The sequence below is a fragment of the Camelus dromedarius genome, chromosome 5 (assembly GCF_036321535.1).
Source record: "Camelus dromedarius isolate mCamDro1 chromosome 5, mCamDro1.pat, whole genome shotgun sequence".
In the NCBI taxonomy this organism is placed as follows: Eukaryota; Metazoa; Chordata; class Mammalia; order Artiodactyla; family Camelidae; genus Camelus; species Camelus dromedarius.
In genome coordinates, this window is record NC_087440.1 from 80379128 (window position 1) to 80396008 (window position 16881).

At 42.2% G+C, this 16881-nt stretch overlaps 1 protein-coding gene across 2 annotated transcripts in view; it reads right to left on the bottom strand.

The window, feature by feature from the left end:
• Window positions 1-16881, bottom strand: part of KCNK10 (potassium two pore domain channel subfamily K member 10) — a 131539-nt gene that overhangs the window by 41110 nt on the left and 73548 nt on the right. For both annotated transcript variants that reach the window (XM_031454153.2, XM_010989163.3), the window contains exon 3: window positions 7474-7591. In XM_031454153.2, the coding sequence (XP_031310013.1) occupies window positions 7474-7591 (118 nt within the window). The remainder of the gene's footprint in view (window positions 1-7473; window positions 7592-16881) is intronic.

The window sequence follows — 16881 nt, forward strand, 5'->3', positions numbered from 1 at the left end:
TGTAACAGTTGTATGTGGCTCTAGAAGCAGAGATGCGGGGACCTCTGCTCTGCTCCTTCCACTTACTAACCCTCAGGTCCTGGGCCATTTGCCCTTCTGCCTCGCTTTCCTTGTCTGGATGGCGGGGCTGTGAGTAGCAGCCACCTGAGAGCTTAAAGAGCTACGGTGAAGCCTGAGTAACCCGTGGAGATTAAACACATACGAAGCATGACACAGAGTAAGCACTCGGTCAGTGTCAGCAATTACCACCCTGCCCCGGCTTTTCTGTGGGAAGGAATCACTCCAGAGCAATATGTCTCCAGGAAAGCTGAGCCCCGAGAGAAAACAGATGGCTGGTTCCTATTTTCCTTCTAGAAAACAGTGGAGTTTCCTCCACTGTTCTCTCACAACACCAGGACCAGGCTGGGCTGGCTCAGTGGCGCGGGTGGGCCCCCAGCTGGAGTTGGGGTGTGGGTATCCCAGGGGCAGCAGAGGCCCCGGAGGGAGACGGGGTCGGTCAGGCAGAACTAGCCCGGAAGATGAGAACTGCGTTTCTCAAAGCGGAGGTCCCGAGAGCTCCTCCACCAGCGGGCTTCTGGTGACTTTTGGCAGGAGATGACCAGCCCGGCAAGAACATTCTGTTGTGAACGAGAAGGGACTAACGCAGCGCTTAGCTCATGTCACCCCTGGCTAGAAAACAGCCCTGCCCTTTCAGAAGAGAAAGCTGGTGTTTAAAGAGGACTCAGCCCTGAGCAGCGCACGTGGAACACTTCCATTTGCTATCTTCATGCCAAGGTCAAATCCTGGCCAAACCATGTGCTGTTCAGCTCTGGTATCTGGTTTAGAGTCTCTGTCCTCAAACCAGACTGTCAGTGCATTTATGGGTGTGCAGTGGGCCCCATGCTTGGTCAGATGCTCTGCTGGTGCCATTTTGATGTTCTTAATCTTTTTTTTAGCAAGAGACTGCATTTCCATTTTGCACTGGGCCTCATGCCTTATGTGGCTGGTCCTGGTGAATAAAACTAGGCTCTGTGGCTTACTAACCTTGAGATATTAAACAAGTTACTTAACATCTCTGGGCCTCAGTCTTCTCATTGGTAAAATGAGACACATAGGAGTCCCTCCCTCGTGTGGTCAGTGTGAAACTAAGTGAGATAATGTATGTGGAGCAGAGTTCCTGGCACCGAGCAAGCACTCAGTCAGTGTTAGCCGCAATGACCGCTAATTTCCAAACCCATAGGCTAAGCAACCAATCCACTCGCTGGTTAAGTAGAAATAGTTGCCTCAGTACCATGGCAGGTACAATTCTTCATGGAGGCCACCAGGCAAGTGACACGGTCACTGGCTACCACCTGGGACCTGACCGGGGGCCCCGTCTGATGTGGGTAGAGTCAGGTGACTGAATCCAAACCTGCCTCAAAGACAAAATCTAACTGTGCTCCATAGCAGCTGGTAGGAACGCAATCATTTGTGGTCCTTCCACAAGGGATGTTTGTGGGCAAGAATCTGCACACAGAGTATCACTCATCCAGCTTAGAAAAGCCAGTTGTTATCAACAGAGTCAGCAATTGAGGTGGTGGGACTTCCCCCCATCAGAATTCGTTACTGAGGGAAGGAACAGGGTGCAGAGTGACCTCGACAAAGACAGCAGTCTAGCCTTCCTCCTGGCATGGCCCCTGGTTTGGAGAAGAGCCTGAATGTAGTCCCTTCAGCCACACTCTGGTAGATCTTTCTGTCTATCTGAGCACAGGAAAAACCCTTGTTAAAAACAAGAAGTGTTTTGATATCTCCAGACAAAAGGGACCTCTGATACTGACCAGTATCACTGCTCTTCAGAAAAGACTATTATTCCTAAGCTCTCTCAATCCACATTCTAAATAATGAACACATCTTTCGTGTCTCAGTAGTACATAACCTCACGCGGCTCAGGAGAGTCTTTCTAGAAAGCAATCTGGCAAGACTTTAAAAGGTCCAGACCCTTAGACACAGCAGTCCCTGGGGGGCCTTTCCAAGGAAACAACCAGAGGCAAAGATCATGGGTGCGTGCACAAAGGTCTTTATCACGATGTCACACTACCGCAAAAGCAAAACCCTCTTAAGCCTCCAACAACATGTGGTTACAGCGTTGATAGTAGATCCAACAAGACTCCATCAAAGACTGTGTTTTTCAAAGAACCTCAGTAATATGGGGAAATGTTTGCAGAGTCGTGTCGCACATTATAGGAACTCAAGCAAGCAGGCTAACGTTGGCGTATTCCACCAATAATGTAAAAGCTCCTCCGCTGCAGCTGCTCTACTGCGTGAGTCCTAAATAACAGGAAATTTCTCAGGAAGACGGGAAGAATTAGCAGGCTCTAAGCTCTCTTATAAACCTCACTAAGACTTGTGATGAATGAATTTACCACTAAATAATTGAGGGGGGAAAAAACATTATTTCCTCACTCATTATTCTAGTAACTAACATTGTACTAATGTTTTTCTTCAGAAATCTCTAATTGTATGACTTTCTAAAGACCCTCCACCCTGGAGTTAAAATTTAGCCAGCTAAATGGTGTTCAACTCATGACACGTTATTTTTCAATTAAGACAGAGTGTGAGAGAGAAAACTGCACTTTTTTGTTGAATAGAAGAGGACCCCATCTCTAACACTAACACTGAGCCACGATGCTGAAGTGGACTTGGGGTTTGGGTTGGGTTTTGTTTTTGTTTGTTTTTGCTTTGTGTTTGTTTTGTAGTAGTTTCCTGTTCAGCCTCCACCTGCCTTCAGATTTTGGGAAAGGTCCCCATTCTGTGCCTCGATATGACACAGTGTCCTGCCTCCCACTACAGAGGCAACAGCATCCCAGGTTGCCAGGACACCAGCACACGACCCCTGAGGCTCATCGAATAGGAAGCTATGTCTAAGACTTTAAACCAAGAAGCAAGTAGCCCAAAGGAGATGGGAAGCAGCAGCAGCAGCCAGCAGGGTCAGGCACTGGCTAGGGAGGTCAGAGGATGCTTACTGGTTCTCTGTGATCTCTGACCCGTAAGTGTGTATCGGTTAGGATTTTTCAGTCTTAGGCGAGAGAAAACCCAATGCAGACTCGCGTCGGTGAAAAAGGAAATGTATAGACCCCAGAAATAGCAGGAGATACAATATTTCTTTCTTAACTATCCACGGGTAGCTTCATCCCAAGCTCAAAGGATGTAAGCTGAACCCCAATTATCACCCCTCTTTTCATACTCTGCTTCTTTACTGTTAGCTGAATTCCCGGCAAATCAACCTACTGAGGGAAGAAAATGAATGGCAGGGTCCTGGGGGGCCTGGGCTTATGTTTTTCCAGATTTATCTCCAGTAAGAAAGAGAACTCACTTCCTCCAAATCTCAAGCAAAAGCCCAGGAAATGACTTGCTCATTGGCCTAGTCCAGATCTCACGTCTGTCTCTGAACTCAGGACTGTGGCCACGCACACACAAGATACTGGATTTCTTAGTTTAGACAAGGTGATTCTTCCCCTGAGGCCTGGGGGCCAAATACGGGAAAGGATACCATTGGGAAATGGTTATTAGGACAAGAGTGAGTAAGTGAAAGGATGTCATTTGTACAAACTCAAAGATTCCAATGTAAGCATGCTTAAAAGGGCAGAAAATGTTATATATCGAATATATATATATATATACATCCCTCCTTAGGCAGATGGAACCACCATTTCTCAGTTGCATAATGTCATGTGGGTCAATGAACACAGTTGTTCAATACCCCAAGCCCTTGGGATCCTAACAAGTTAACACAATGAATCAGCAAACATCGCAATGTAGCTCTAGTGTTTTTCCATGCATCATACAGACCATTGATATAGCCATTTTATAAAAATAAGAATATTAGAATTTTCTTTTTTCTGTCTTCTTTAATATACACTACTGTCTCATGGATCCAATACTGGGTACTGGAGTACATTTTCCAAAGTGTACTTCTTGAAGTCACCTAGACTCTCTCAATTTTAATTATTTTACTGTAAATCCCCCTAAAGCACATGACACATTTCCCCATCTCAGTAACCAGACCGTTGAACACCATTTAACCTGACACTGGTTGTCTCTGATCTACTGCAGTGATGCTCTCAGGTGATGTTGAGGTGCATAGCACTTTTTGCCCTTTCATCAAACGGTGGCACATCACCCTGCTTCCTTTGTTGGGTGCTGTGGGATTGAGGACTAATATGACCTAATCCTGTCTGGAGTGTAAGCCCCAGACTCACCAGTGTAATGCAGACCTCTAATACTTGTAATAATTGATCTTAACATTTTCGCAGATTTGCAAGTATGAACCTAGTACGTTATATAATTAGATTAAGAGGCTTTCTAAAAAAAGAATGACAACCCCCTTTCATTCCAAATGTTCTTATAACTTTTTATAGGTTAATTTAAACTTTCTCATTACTTTCTTGATTGTATCAATATAGAAAGAACACAGGTCCTAAAGATTAGGTCTATAACCAAAAACAAAAACCTGTGCCTCTAAAACAACCCTTAGCCTCTGAAACATGCACCAATAGGAAGTCAATCATCAAAGATGTGCATCTCCCCCTAAAAAAAGGCATACTCTCTAAAACCCACTTAATGTGTGGTTATGAAAAGTAGGGAGAGGAAAAGGCCTCCCATAGCTGGGCCTCAGAGAACAAAAGATGAGGGATTTCCTCCCAAAGAGAATAAATAAATGTTAACAAAGGAATCCTCCTACTTAGAGTGCATAAAGGCTTCCCACTGTCTGTCCATCTTTACTATGAACTGGTGACTGCTGTGTGTCTCCATTCTTCTGAATGAGAATTTTTATTGTAGTGTGACTTCACTACTGTATGGAGCAGATAATTCTCAAACTCATTTTCAGCAGAGCTGGGAGAGGTATTTAATCTATGGATTCCAACATAAATGTCAGGATTACCAAAAGAAGCTGAGATTAGACAGAAGCAACATGGGAAAAAATAAAAAGAAGAAGCACAGAGAATGATGAAAGGGTCCATCAGTGGCAAATCTCCAAAAGTTGTAGCAAAAATCCAATTAATGAAAGTGAAGGTTTCACCATGAACACCAAAAGAGATACTCCTGTTTGCTCCAAGGGTAGAATATAGGGTGAAGAGATAGCAGAAGAAGACTCCCTGAGCTTGATCTGGTCCAGAAAAACAGAAGCAGAACTATGCAGAGAATAACACAGATGGGCCATATTTTCAGGAAGCACTCTGTTTCTTTGGCAGCAGGAAAGAGGAGACTCTTGGGATGTGCCTGAAAGATTACCTGTTCTTCCTGCTCTCCTCTCCCCAGCCCTACGGAAACATTCAGCAGATAGCTGATCTAGAAATATCCAGTTTGTTTGGCATCATGCATTTTAAAAAGAAACTGACCCAGCATAAGTATAAAGCTTCCATTTTTAAAAAGTGTGAAAGAGCAGCAAAACTTACCAGTGAATGAAAGACACTCAGCAGAAAAACACTGCCCCAACCAGACAAAAATTGTAAACAACTATGAAGTAATCACTGCTAAGAATCATCACAGAGAAACCACAAAGATACAAGAAATCAAGGAGGAAATGGTGAGAGAACAAGTGTAGATGAAATGTGAGCTGAGCTAATGGAATTCAGGAAAAAAAATAGGAAAGAAAAAAGTCCCCTAATGATCACAAAAATGAAAATAAAATTGGAAGAAGCACATGGCTGAGTAGGCACTGTGAAAAAAACACATACAAAACAAAAGGAGAAGAAAAGATAAAATCAACAAATTAAAAACCAAATTTTAAGGGTTAGAAAGGAGTAAAAGAAAAACACTAGACACAGAAGATGGGCAAAAAAGTGATGATAGATGTATAATCGGAATGCCCAAAGAGCACAATCAAAACTATACAGCAGAGAAAATGTTTAAAGATAACAATCAGGAAAGTTTTCCTGAAATAAAAGGGACAAAACCTGGTAGTAGTATCAGATGAAAGATAAAGACATAATCTTTTGAGTAGCTGAGCAAAAAGATCAAAGCACTTACAAATGGGGAAAAAATTGGGCTGGCATCAGGTTTCCCCATAGCAACAGCAACATAAACACTGAGAGAAAGTGGAGTAACACCAACAAGATCCTTAAAAAAGAACATGTTGGTCAAGGATTTCATTTCCATCCAACTGCCCTTCAAGTATAAGGCTACCATTTTGAACAACATGAGAACCCAGGGAATATGGCTCCCATGAGCCACTCTTAAGGCAACTACTTGAAGATGGTTTCAGTCAAGCAAGTGGTGATGACAAAAACCATGATGAAAACCATGACTAGAGATGAACACTGATGATATTTAATATAGAACTATGACTAAAATAGTTTCGAGTATCCAGGTAATAGAATAAAATGTAAAATATATACCCTGATGTTACAGAATGATACAGTAAGTAATCATTGATAGCGGAAGAGGAAAAGAAGTTGAGATGCTGAGTAAGTTCCCTGATTGCATCGTATGAAATAGCTGAGAGCCAAGATTCTTTATTTGAAGTGGGCAAATCATCTAATAGAAACATAAGCATATTTAACAATGTAAAAGCAAACATTAAAAGGATGGTGTCAACAAAAATTGTGTGGTGGAGGGAAAGAAGAGATGTCATCACCCATAACAGGGAACTAATAGATACTGCTTAAAGAATAGAACACTAAGAGTATTAAGTATGATTATAATTATAAAGTTAACCCTATGACAACAATGCAAAACTCCTCAAATATCAGAAAAAAAGACACACACAAATACAAGACAAACATTGGTACAGGGAAAAGTAATCATAGATCATCTTATGATCAATTGTGAAGAGCATTTACCTAGCAAAATAATGCAAACATTCACTTTTGATCTAATTGAACTATCTTGGGAAGATGAGAGGACAGGAAGAGAGCCCTTCTACAGTGCGGCAAGGAAGAAGAAAGAGAATTAATTCCTCATCTTCCACAATGGGAAGTCAAGAAATCATCTCTAAAACAAAACTCAGAAAGTGCAATACAAATGTGATATTGGAAGACATGAAGTTGAGTATCAAAATAATCAAGGAGAAGAGATGAAAGCAGTTGCCCCAGGGGAGGTGAAAAAGTAGGGAGAAGGACACAGACCATTGTTCTTCATAACACACTTTGTAGAACAGTTTGGTCCTTTTATGTATAACTTTAATAAAAAGTAGTTTTTTAAGAAGGAATCTGAGCTTAACTGAGCATCTGAGTTCAACTGATCAATTCAGAGGTTGATCTTTTACTCTAACCTTTCCATGAGGTTCTTTCAAACTAAAGGTTCCCTGGTCTTTCATTTTGAAAAATGAAATCCTTCATTCTGCTTTGCCTTTTATTGAAAGCCACCACACAACTACTGCATTAATGTGACAGTGTTTCATAAGCCTCGTTTGAACCTCCAGCCGCCATGTACTCTATGAGGACAAAGTATTGATTTTAGTGCCATTACTCAGGAGGGCCTGCAGAGGAAAATATTCTAGCAAATGGGGGATACCTATGGTGGTGATGACAGTTCCAGCAAAGAAAAAGGCACTTCCAAGGTCCCAGTGACTGCTGTTGTTGGAAGAGTTTCCTATTGGACTTACTCCTGCATTGTCAGCATCAAGGGCATGCTGCAAAGAAAGTGAGAAAACAGAAGACTCAGTTAAAAAGTTCTTTAAAGAAAAGATTTCCTTACAAATACCACTCTTACAAATTCCACTTAGATGTGGAATCTAAAATATGACACAAATGAACTTATTTACACAACAGAAACAGACTCACAGACGTAGAAAACAAACTCGTGGTTGCCAGAGGGGAAGCGGGGAAGGGATACATTAAGACTTTGGGTTAGCAGATACAAACTACTGCATATAAAACAGATAAACAACAAAGCCCTACTGTATAGCATGGGGAAATATATTCAATATCCTGTAATAAACCATAATGGAAAAGAATATATATATACATATATATGTATATGTATAACTGAATCATTATGCTATACATCAGCTAATACAGCATTGTAAATCATATATACTTCAATTTTAAAATTTTTTTAATTTAAAAAGATAAATTAAAAAGAAAAAGATTTTCTTGCTCAAGAACCAGCAATGATCTATAGAAGACTGGTTATGTGGATGAGCGTACAGTCATAAAGTAAAATACTGTTGTTAAAGAGAAAAGCACAGGCCTAAATGGCACCATTTGTGCTAAAGCCCATGGTGAAAAAAAAAAAAAAAAAACCTGGACTTAATACCTGACTTTACTACAGTTTTGAAATGTAATCTTTTAAAAAAATATTTAGTCTTTTTTAAATTGAAGTATAGTCAATTTACTATGTGTTAAGTTCTGGTGTACAGCACAGTGATTCAGTTTTATATATATATATATATATATATATATATATATATACTCTTTTTCATATTCTTTTTCATTAGAGGCTATTACAAGATACTGAATACAGTTCCCTGTGCTATATAGTAAAAACTTGTTGTTTATCTATTTTATGTGTAACAGTTAGTATCTGCAAATCCCAGACCCCAAATTTATCCCTTCCCCAGGAGTGGGATTGCTGGATCATATGGTAAATCTATTTTTATTTTTATAAGGAATCTTCGTACTGTTTTCCATAATGGCTGCACCAAACTACATTCCCATCAACAGCACAGAAGTGTTCCCTTTTCTCCGCACCCTCTCCAGCATTAAATATTTATTCTTTTCTTTCAGTAAACTATAGTTGATTTACAATACTGTGTTGGTTTCAGTTGTACTGCAAAGTGATTCACTTATTTCTTTCAGATTATATTCCATTATAGGTTATTACAAGATACTGAATGCAATCTCCTGTGCTATACAGTAAATCCTTGTGCTTATCTATTTTATGCATAGTAGTTTGTATGTGTTAATCCCATACTCCTGACTTGTTCCTTCTGCTCTTCCTCCTTCTCCTCTTTGGTAATCATAAGTTTGTTTTCTGTGTCTGTGAGTCTGTTTCTGTTTTGTATATAGATTCATTTGTACAATTTTTAGATTCCACATATAAGTGATATTATGTAGTATTTGTCTTTCTCTGTCTGAGTTACTTTGCTAAATATAGTATCTTCTAGGTGCATCCAGAAATGTAATCTTAATCCAGCAGTCCAGCATTTTCTGGTCAGCACCAATGAGGTAATCTGTCTCATGGGCCCTGCTCCATCCCGCAGAGGAAGAAGAGGCAATCTGTGTGATAAAACCCCTGCTATTCCTTCCCCTACAAAAGTAGGCATCCTGACCTAAAAATAATCCTTTCTTCCCTTTTGCTGAAAACCTTCCATTTTGCACAACCCCTCGGAGCACCCCTCCAGCAGCTGGATGAGATGCTGCCCGAGTCATAAACCATTGAATAAAGCCAATGAGATCTTTAAATCCACTCAGTTGAATTTTGTTTTTTAACACTATGTTTACTTAATAAAATCAGAAGATTAGTTTTAAATGGGAAAAAAACTAGATATATAGTATGTTGTCATTTATGTAAAATTTGCAGGCACAGAATTTATTGCAATCCTGCCACAGGTTACACAAAACGCATCCATCTTGTTGTGCACATACATAGAAAGATGCCTAAGAGGACTGGCACCCACAGTGGTCACTCTTGGAAGGCAGGACGTCCTTTCCTTCTCACTCTTCTCCTTTCTGTTTTGTTAGAATGTTTTACACTGAGCTTGTTTCAGGAGTTAGGAGCTTGGGCTCCTGGTCACTGTCATGGCTCTGCCCATCATTCACCTCACAACCTTGGGCTAGTTATTATAACCTCTCTGAGCCCAGGCTCCCTCATTTGCAAACTGAGGATAATAATACCTTCCCCCACAGAGTTGTTGTGAGGACTGAATGAGATGACCTACGTGATGCATTTAGCCCAACGCCAGGGCTGAGCAAATAGTAGCCAAATTCGTGACTGGCATTTCAGCACATGAACACACACACACACACACACACACGCACGCACACACACACACACACACGCACACTGCTCCTTTTTAAAACAAGTGACAGTGACTCCTCACTGGCTACTGGATTTGAAATTCCATACACCTTAAAATTCCCAATAATCTGGCCACATTGGTGATCCAGCCTCGTCCCACACTACTGAAAAAGCCTCCAGCCCCGGGCAGGACGCTCTACATTCTGTAAGACATCCCCTCACACTTCCGGACCTTGGCTTTGCCCTCCCACCAGTGTGCTCCTCCTTCAGGGTCTAATCTGGGTCCCGCTTCTTCCAGGAGGTTCAATGTGTGCATCGCAGCCCCTACAGAGGCCCCCATCCCAAGGCCTGGACTTCTGCACCACGTATATTTAACTGGCTTCTGATCACACACTCCCCTGCTGAAAATCCTTCCCCGGTCTCAGCGTGCACAGAATGAGGTGGAAAATTCCTCAGCGGCCCTTCCTGAGCTGGCCCCTGCCAACCTCTTTCAGGCCAGGGAAGACGGCAGGAAGAGATTTCCACCAGGTGACCTATGGAGAAGTGACAGGTGGGGGCTTCAGAGGGAGGTGACAGAAATACAAACTACCTCTAAAACAACAAACAGAGACTCCATTCTGTGGACAAAACTGTAATAACCTCATGTGGATATCACCAGACACAATTAAATATTGAAATGAGATTATGTTTATCCGAAATAATGCCCATTAAGCTTTGTTAAGACAGGCAGGCAGTGGTTGCCACAAATGAGATTATAACTTAAAAAATCAATCAGTGTTAGTTACATTTTGCCATTAATCTGAGAGACTTCAAATTCTTTAGACCAAGGATCGGGAACCATTTCCATAAAAGGCTGGATAGTAAATATTTTAGGCTTTGTGGGTCACATATGGTTTCTGTTGTGTATTTTTCCTTTCTTTCCTTTTCACAACCCTTTAAATATGCAAAACCATTCTTAGCACGAGGGCTGTACAAAACCAAGCTATTGGCTGGATTTGGCAAAACCCTGAGACAACTGACTGGACAACAGAAAAAAAAATCTCTTTTAAGTCTTTTGTTTATTCTTTCCTGCCTCTAAGATCATGAAACATTACACTGGCCAGTTTCTAACATAAGCCCTGGCACCCCAGGATTTAAAATCCAGCCACATGGGTTGTGTCTTGCCGCCCTAATTGACAACAATCACTTATCCAGTGGGGGACAATGCTCTCCTGCTTTACAGAGAAGACAGATGGCGGGTCCTTTCTGCTGGTAAAATATCCATTTTCACTATGCTCTGAGTGCCCTCAGACCAAACCACAGGACTTGACTGGTGTTCTTACCCTCATTATCTATTCAGCTCTGATGGGCCCACCTGGAAATGATCCCTCAGGGACAGCTCTAGTCCCAGTCTCTTAGGTGGCCTCAAATCACAACACCAATATCTAATATTTACAACTTCCGTGAAGCTGCCAAAAGATTTTGGTTTCAATCAAGCCCCGCTGTGCTGAGAATTACACATAAACATCCTTAGGAGACCCAGGGTTGCATATAAACATACAGATTTGCAACAAAGACAAGCAGGGATAATTATTTGCTTCATCAAAAAAATCCAAAGTGAGGTTCCTTTTCAATTTTTTTTTATTACGCAATTTTTAAATATTTAATGTTTACATATGTAACTCTCAAGGAAAGTGCCTATCATTTGAAAGGATAGGAAAGTAACGTTTGTTGAGAGTCTGCATTAAGGCAGGTGCTTTAGAAGTGTTATTCCACTTTATCCCACCCACAACTTGTGTGTCATTCAATCTTATCCTTTCTACAGCTTGCAAGAAAGTAATATCATCCCCACTTTACAGAAAAGGAAACAGGCTCAGGAAAGTTTAGTAACTTGCCCAAGGTCACACAGCCAGGAAGTGGAGAAGCCAAAATTCAAGCCCTGATTGGCCTAAAGCCACATTTACGACCTTTCCTCTGCACAGGGTACCCAGAATGCACCCATCCTCCCCCACCTCCATGCTTACCTCCAGACAGAGATGAAGGAGGAAGACTGTCAGTATCCAAGAATCTAACCTCACAGGGAGTTACTTCTAACTAGACTATTTCCTTGAAAATGTAAATGGAAGCAGCAGACTTTATTTGGCTGCTGGATCTGGTGAGAACTTGACAGTTTGGCATTAAAACTTTAATTAAAAAATAAATAAATAATTGGGGAAAGGTTGATTTTACACCCTGAGAGAGAAATACCAGAGAAAAGAGAGAGAAATCCCTGAAAAAAGAAGAGACGGAAGCAAATGAGAAAAGGAAGTCTCAGTTGAACTTACTTGCAACAAAAGCCCAGGACTTTTGAAAAGTAGGTCCGTCCAGTATCTAACCTTAACTTGCTTCATGTCCGTGATGTAAATCTTTCTCTCATTCCCTAAACCTTCAGGGAAGTGGGCTATATCAGCAAATGCCTTGGGGAAGTGGTTTTAAATGTGAGACTTGTTATGGGCACAAAGGGCCAGAACGTGATTTAGAACCAGAAGTAAGAAAGGAGAAAAATAAGGCGTCTGGCGCCTAAGTCTCCAAGCTCTTGGCAAGGCTTTGAAGGATCAACAGTCCTAGGAGTGAGGTCTGAGTCTATCTAGATCTTATAGGTCAGAAAGACTCCAGCAAACAACCAGAATTAAAATGAATTAGCAAACTCGGGTTACATACCCACCGGGGAAGCCCAGTATAAAAGGACTGTTGTCACTTGAATCAATGGCATCATTTTTAACTCAATAAGAATATTTGACTGAGTTCATACTTCTAACTTTATTAATTTGCTAAAGTATTTTCTAATGATCTTAATTGTTTGAACTCGAGTAAGGCCTTTTAAAATTAAATGCATTTGCTTTTTAAGTGGTTTTTTTTTTTTTCCTCTGCATTCAGGTTGCAAAAGTGAAGGTAAGCCAGCCCATTAGAAAGGTCTGCGCACGCAGATAATGAAATGACGAACCTGAGCCGTGTACCGTCTGGCTTAAATGATCAGTTATAGATTCAGCCAGCATCAGCATCATTTTCGGCCACAATTGCAGACTTAATGAGCATCGTGCGTTTGCTTAATGAGAAGTTCAACCACTGCCAAGGTCAGAGAGGCCTTATGAGGCTCAAGAAGAAAAAATTATTCTAGATGTGATGTGAAAGTTTCAATCTTCAGGGACAGCATACTATAGATAAGACGGTATCGCTTTACAATTTAACTCCACCCCTTTTTAAATTTCCTTTTTAGCCTGTAAGTTAGAATTTCCAGTACCCACCCAGTAAACGATTCATAAATGAATATTTCAATCAATAAATGAATGGACAAACTAAAGTAATAAATTTAGGCACAAGATCTTCCCAGAGGTGTGAGAGGAAAGCAATTTATTTCTTCGTAACACAGAAAAACATAAGAAAATAACTCAACATGCAAAAAATATATAATGATCAAAAAAAAAAAAAAAAAAAAAAGAAGGAGGAGGAGGTGGTGGCGGTGGTGGTGTGCTGACTTGAAGGAGCCAAGATCTAAAAGAATCTGTTTCTCGTAGAGTAGAATGGTGGTTGCCAGGGGCTGGGGATAGGGGAATGGGATGATGTCAGTCAAGGGTACAAACTTCCAGTTGTAAGCTGAAGACACTCTCAGGATCTAACGTACAGCATGGTGATTATAGTTAACAACACTGTGTTATATACTTGAAGGTTATGAGAGAATAAATCTTAAATGTTCTCACTGCAAAAAAAGAAATGAGAGTTATATGACATGGTGGAGGTGTTGGCTAATGCCACAGGGGTCATCATTTTGTAATATGTGCGTATCAAATCAATACGTTGTGCACCTTAAACTTCCACAGTGTCTTATGTCAATGATATCTCAATAAAACTGGAAAATAAGTAAATAAAAGAATCTCTTTCCCTCCTGCCTCCTCCATCTTCCCACCCCCCAGGCATTAGGACCACCAGGAAGGCATAGCAGAGAAACCACAGCCGCTCACAAAGTGAGGCAGGTCTGGTGTGGATGTGGAGAAGTGGGGAGGTAAAGCGCACTTGGAGGTCCCCCCACCAGGATCCCCCGGTGCTGTCACCCCACGAAGCAATGCGAGGCTGCACAAATCACTGCTCCTGATGGCAGGAAAGACCATCGTGAGTGTGAGCGCTCCACTGGGATGAGTGATGGCCCACAGGGGACCACTAACTGTCTGTGGCTTTTCTCCTATGATCTGTGTACTCGGTGAGATAATCTGTTTTTCCTGTTTCCTTATGTGGCACCAAAAAGCCCGACAAACAAGGATGGAGCAGCAATCACTCAGGTTTGTCTGAGATTAAAGAAGGCAACCAATTGTTGCCACATGCATGGACACTAATAACCATGGTGATGGTTCGATTTACTGTCCAAACCAGGACACTTGCGGAGTGAAAGGGGGCTTTGTTCATCATTACGCTTGGACTGCAGGACGGCGTAACCCAGGATGCACGGGCATTTCACTGACAGCTTATACCACTGGGACAAAAGGAAAGGACCTCGTCTAAGGGCACAGAAGTAGTTCTAGGTCTACAACGTTCTTAATCTCAAGAGGGCACAGTCGGCAAAGGGGTTTAGGAAAGAGGTTGAGGCAGGGAGAGAGGGGTCGGGGTGGAAAGTGGCTTCCTAAATGTATTCCAAATGGGCATGCTTTCAGCCGTTCATGGACAGAAGGAAAGCCACAACCCTGGGGAGACAGAGGAAGGCAACTGGCAGACTGTGTCCATTACAGCTCAAAAGTGCCCCTAACGACTCCAAACCCCAACAGCAGCGTGGCAGCATCCTTCCACCTCCTCACACACCTGCGGCAGAAGGGCCTCAGGTGAGAAGTGGAAGTGTGATATTAATGTGTCCGCCACAGTTGCTTTTTATTTTTCCTGCTTCAGAAGCATTTCACATATAAATATTTCATGGCCGCAGAAGTGAACACGCTGGGGCTGGGAGACAGGCTATTTCACGTCCAAGAGCAAAGCCACCTCATAAGACATGCTTCAAACAATAGTGGGAGGGTACCCAAGAGGAAACCTGGAGCCACCCCCAGCAAGGCGCTTCTTGTCTCCAAGAAGTCTTCACTTCAGGACAGAAAGAGAGGGTATAAGCACCTCACCTTTCCCTCTTGCAAAGGAGAAAGGTCATGGATAAAGTGTGCATGCCTAGCCTGGGGAGGGTACTCAGCTTCTCTGAGCCTCAGTTTTCTCATCGATGAAATGAGACACCCTTCCTTGCAGGGTTGTTGCCCCAATTTTTTTAATGTCAATATGACCTCAGGCAGTGTGCCTTGTTACTTCATATGTGATGACATTAATAGTAACAGGTACTTACCAGGACATAGATTAACTCAGCTGACCTCATGGTGACCTGGGAGATGGGCATCCCCATGGGACACATGAGACTTAGATCAGTGAGCACCTTGCCCGTGGCCACACATCTAGTGCCCAGCAAAGCTAGCAAGTGGATACTCAGGATTGTCAACAAGAAGATCATTGTCCTAAATGCTGGAAAGGCAGCTCCTCTCCACCCTTCGTGTTCTTCTTTCTCCCCATCTCAGACCCTCTCACCCCAGCTCCCTGCCTCTGGAAAGAAGGCTGGCTCCCACCCAGACACTCCTAGTGTCTATGCGAGGTCAGGGGAGAGGGGGACTGATGTGCACCTGTCTTCACCTCCCACCCCAGCAGATGCCGGTGTGGCAGTCAGGCCTGTGCTGGCCTGAGTGGACCAGCCATCCTAACGGACTTAACCATCTCACAGTCTCCCACAAATAACCGCTCACAAAAACCAGCCCAGGCCATAAAAAGGCAAAGAGAGAAGCACTTTCAGAGCCACGATGGATATGGTGATAGTGTTTATTTTCCTGCTGTCCTAAGTATCCAGTTATGTGCAAATATTAGCCTTTCCTCGGGCCCCCAGGGGATCCAGGAAGCAGGCTCTCATCGGAGCTTTACAGCCTGGTTATAAATGCAAAGTGAAGGCCACCTGCCAACTGGACGCACGAGTAGGGAATTCATTTGTAGAATAAGAGAGAGAAACCCAAGATGAGCAGGACGGCACATCCAGAGTCTACGGTCTGAGCCAGCCAGCCTTCCTTGTTACCACTAGTTAATTCTTTGGGAGAAAATGGTCTAAAATTTAATTCCCTAGGGCCTAGGGATACCCTAATGACTGGCCTATCCAAACATTGCCACATGGGATCAAGCCGTATTGGGAGGAGCCCTTTTACCTTCCAAATTGTGCCTTACAATGTAGACTTAATTTTCTCTCGATCTTTGACTACATGGAAGGATGAAATAAGAGAAATTTTAAAGCATCTAGTCCACTAAGGAAGCAGAGATATATGTGCATGCTTGGATAAGATCAATAAACTTTCAGACTAACTAACTGTCAGCCTTTCATCTCAGTTTGGACTCAGCCTCTACAGGCTGAATAACAAATTTGCCAAGTGATGTTGAAAAATCACCCTGGTCCTGAGGAGAATATTTGATGTAGGCTCCGCTCTCTCTGCACTTGAGATGATTCCTATCAAAGATGAGTCTATCCAATTTCTGGGAATTTTTTTTTTAACTGGGCTGCAGAAGCAGCTGCCGGAATTCTGATTCATTGCAGTGTGAGATAAATCCAAGATGATGATTCCTTCCATTGCCACTGCATTGGAGAGAGCTTGAAATTTACCAAATGATTAATAACATCATGTAAGATGCTTCTGCTACCTTGTTTTCCTTGCAGCTGTTTACTTGGATTCTTTCTTACTCTTGAGTGCTCAATATTAATCCCAAATTAATATTTCATTTCCTGTGCCCCCTTAGAAAGTGTGTCAACACCTACTACCAGCACTTCCCTCTGATGAGCACAGGCTGATGTGGAGGCAGACAAGGAAGTAAAGATGATCCCAGAGCCTTCAAGGAAAGCTCTAGACACTGATAAAAAGATTCTTAGGAGCCAGCATTTGAAGCATGCCTTCC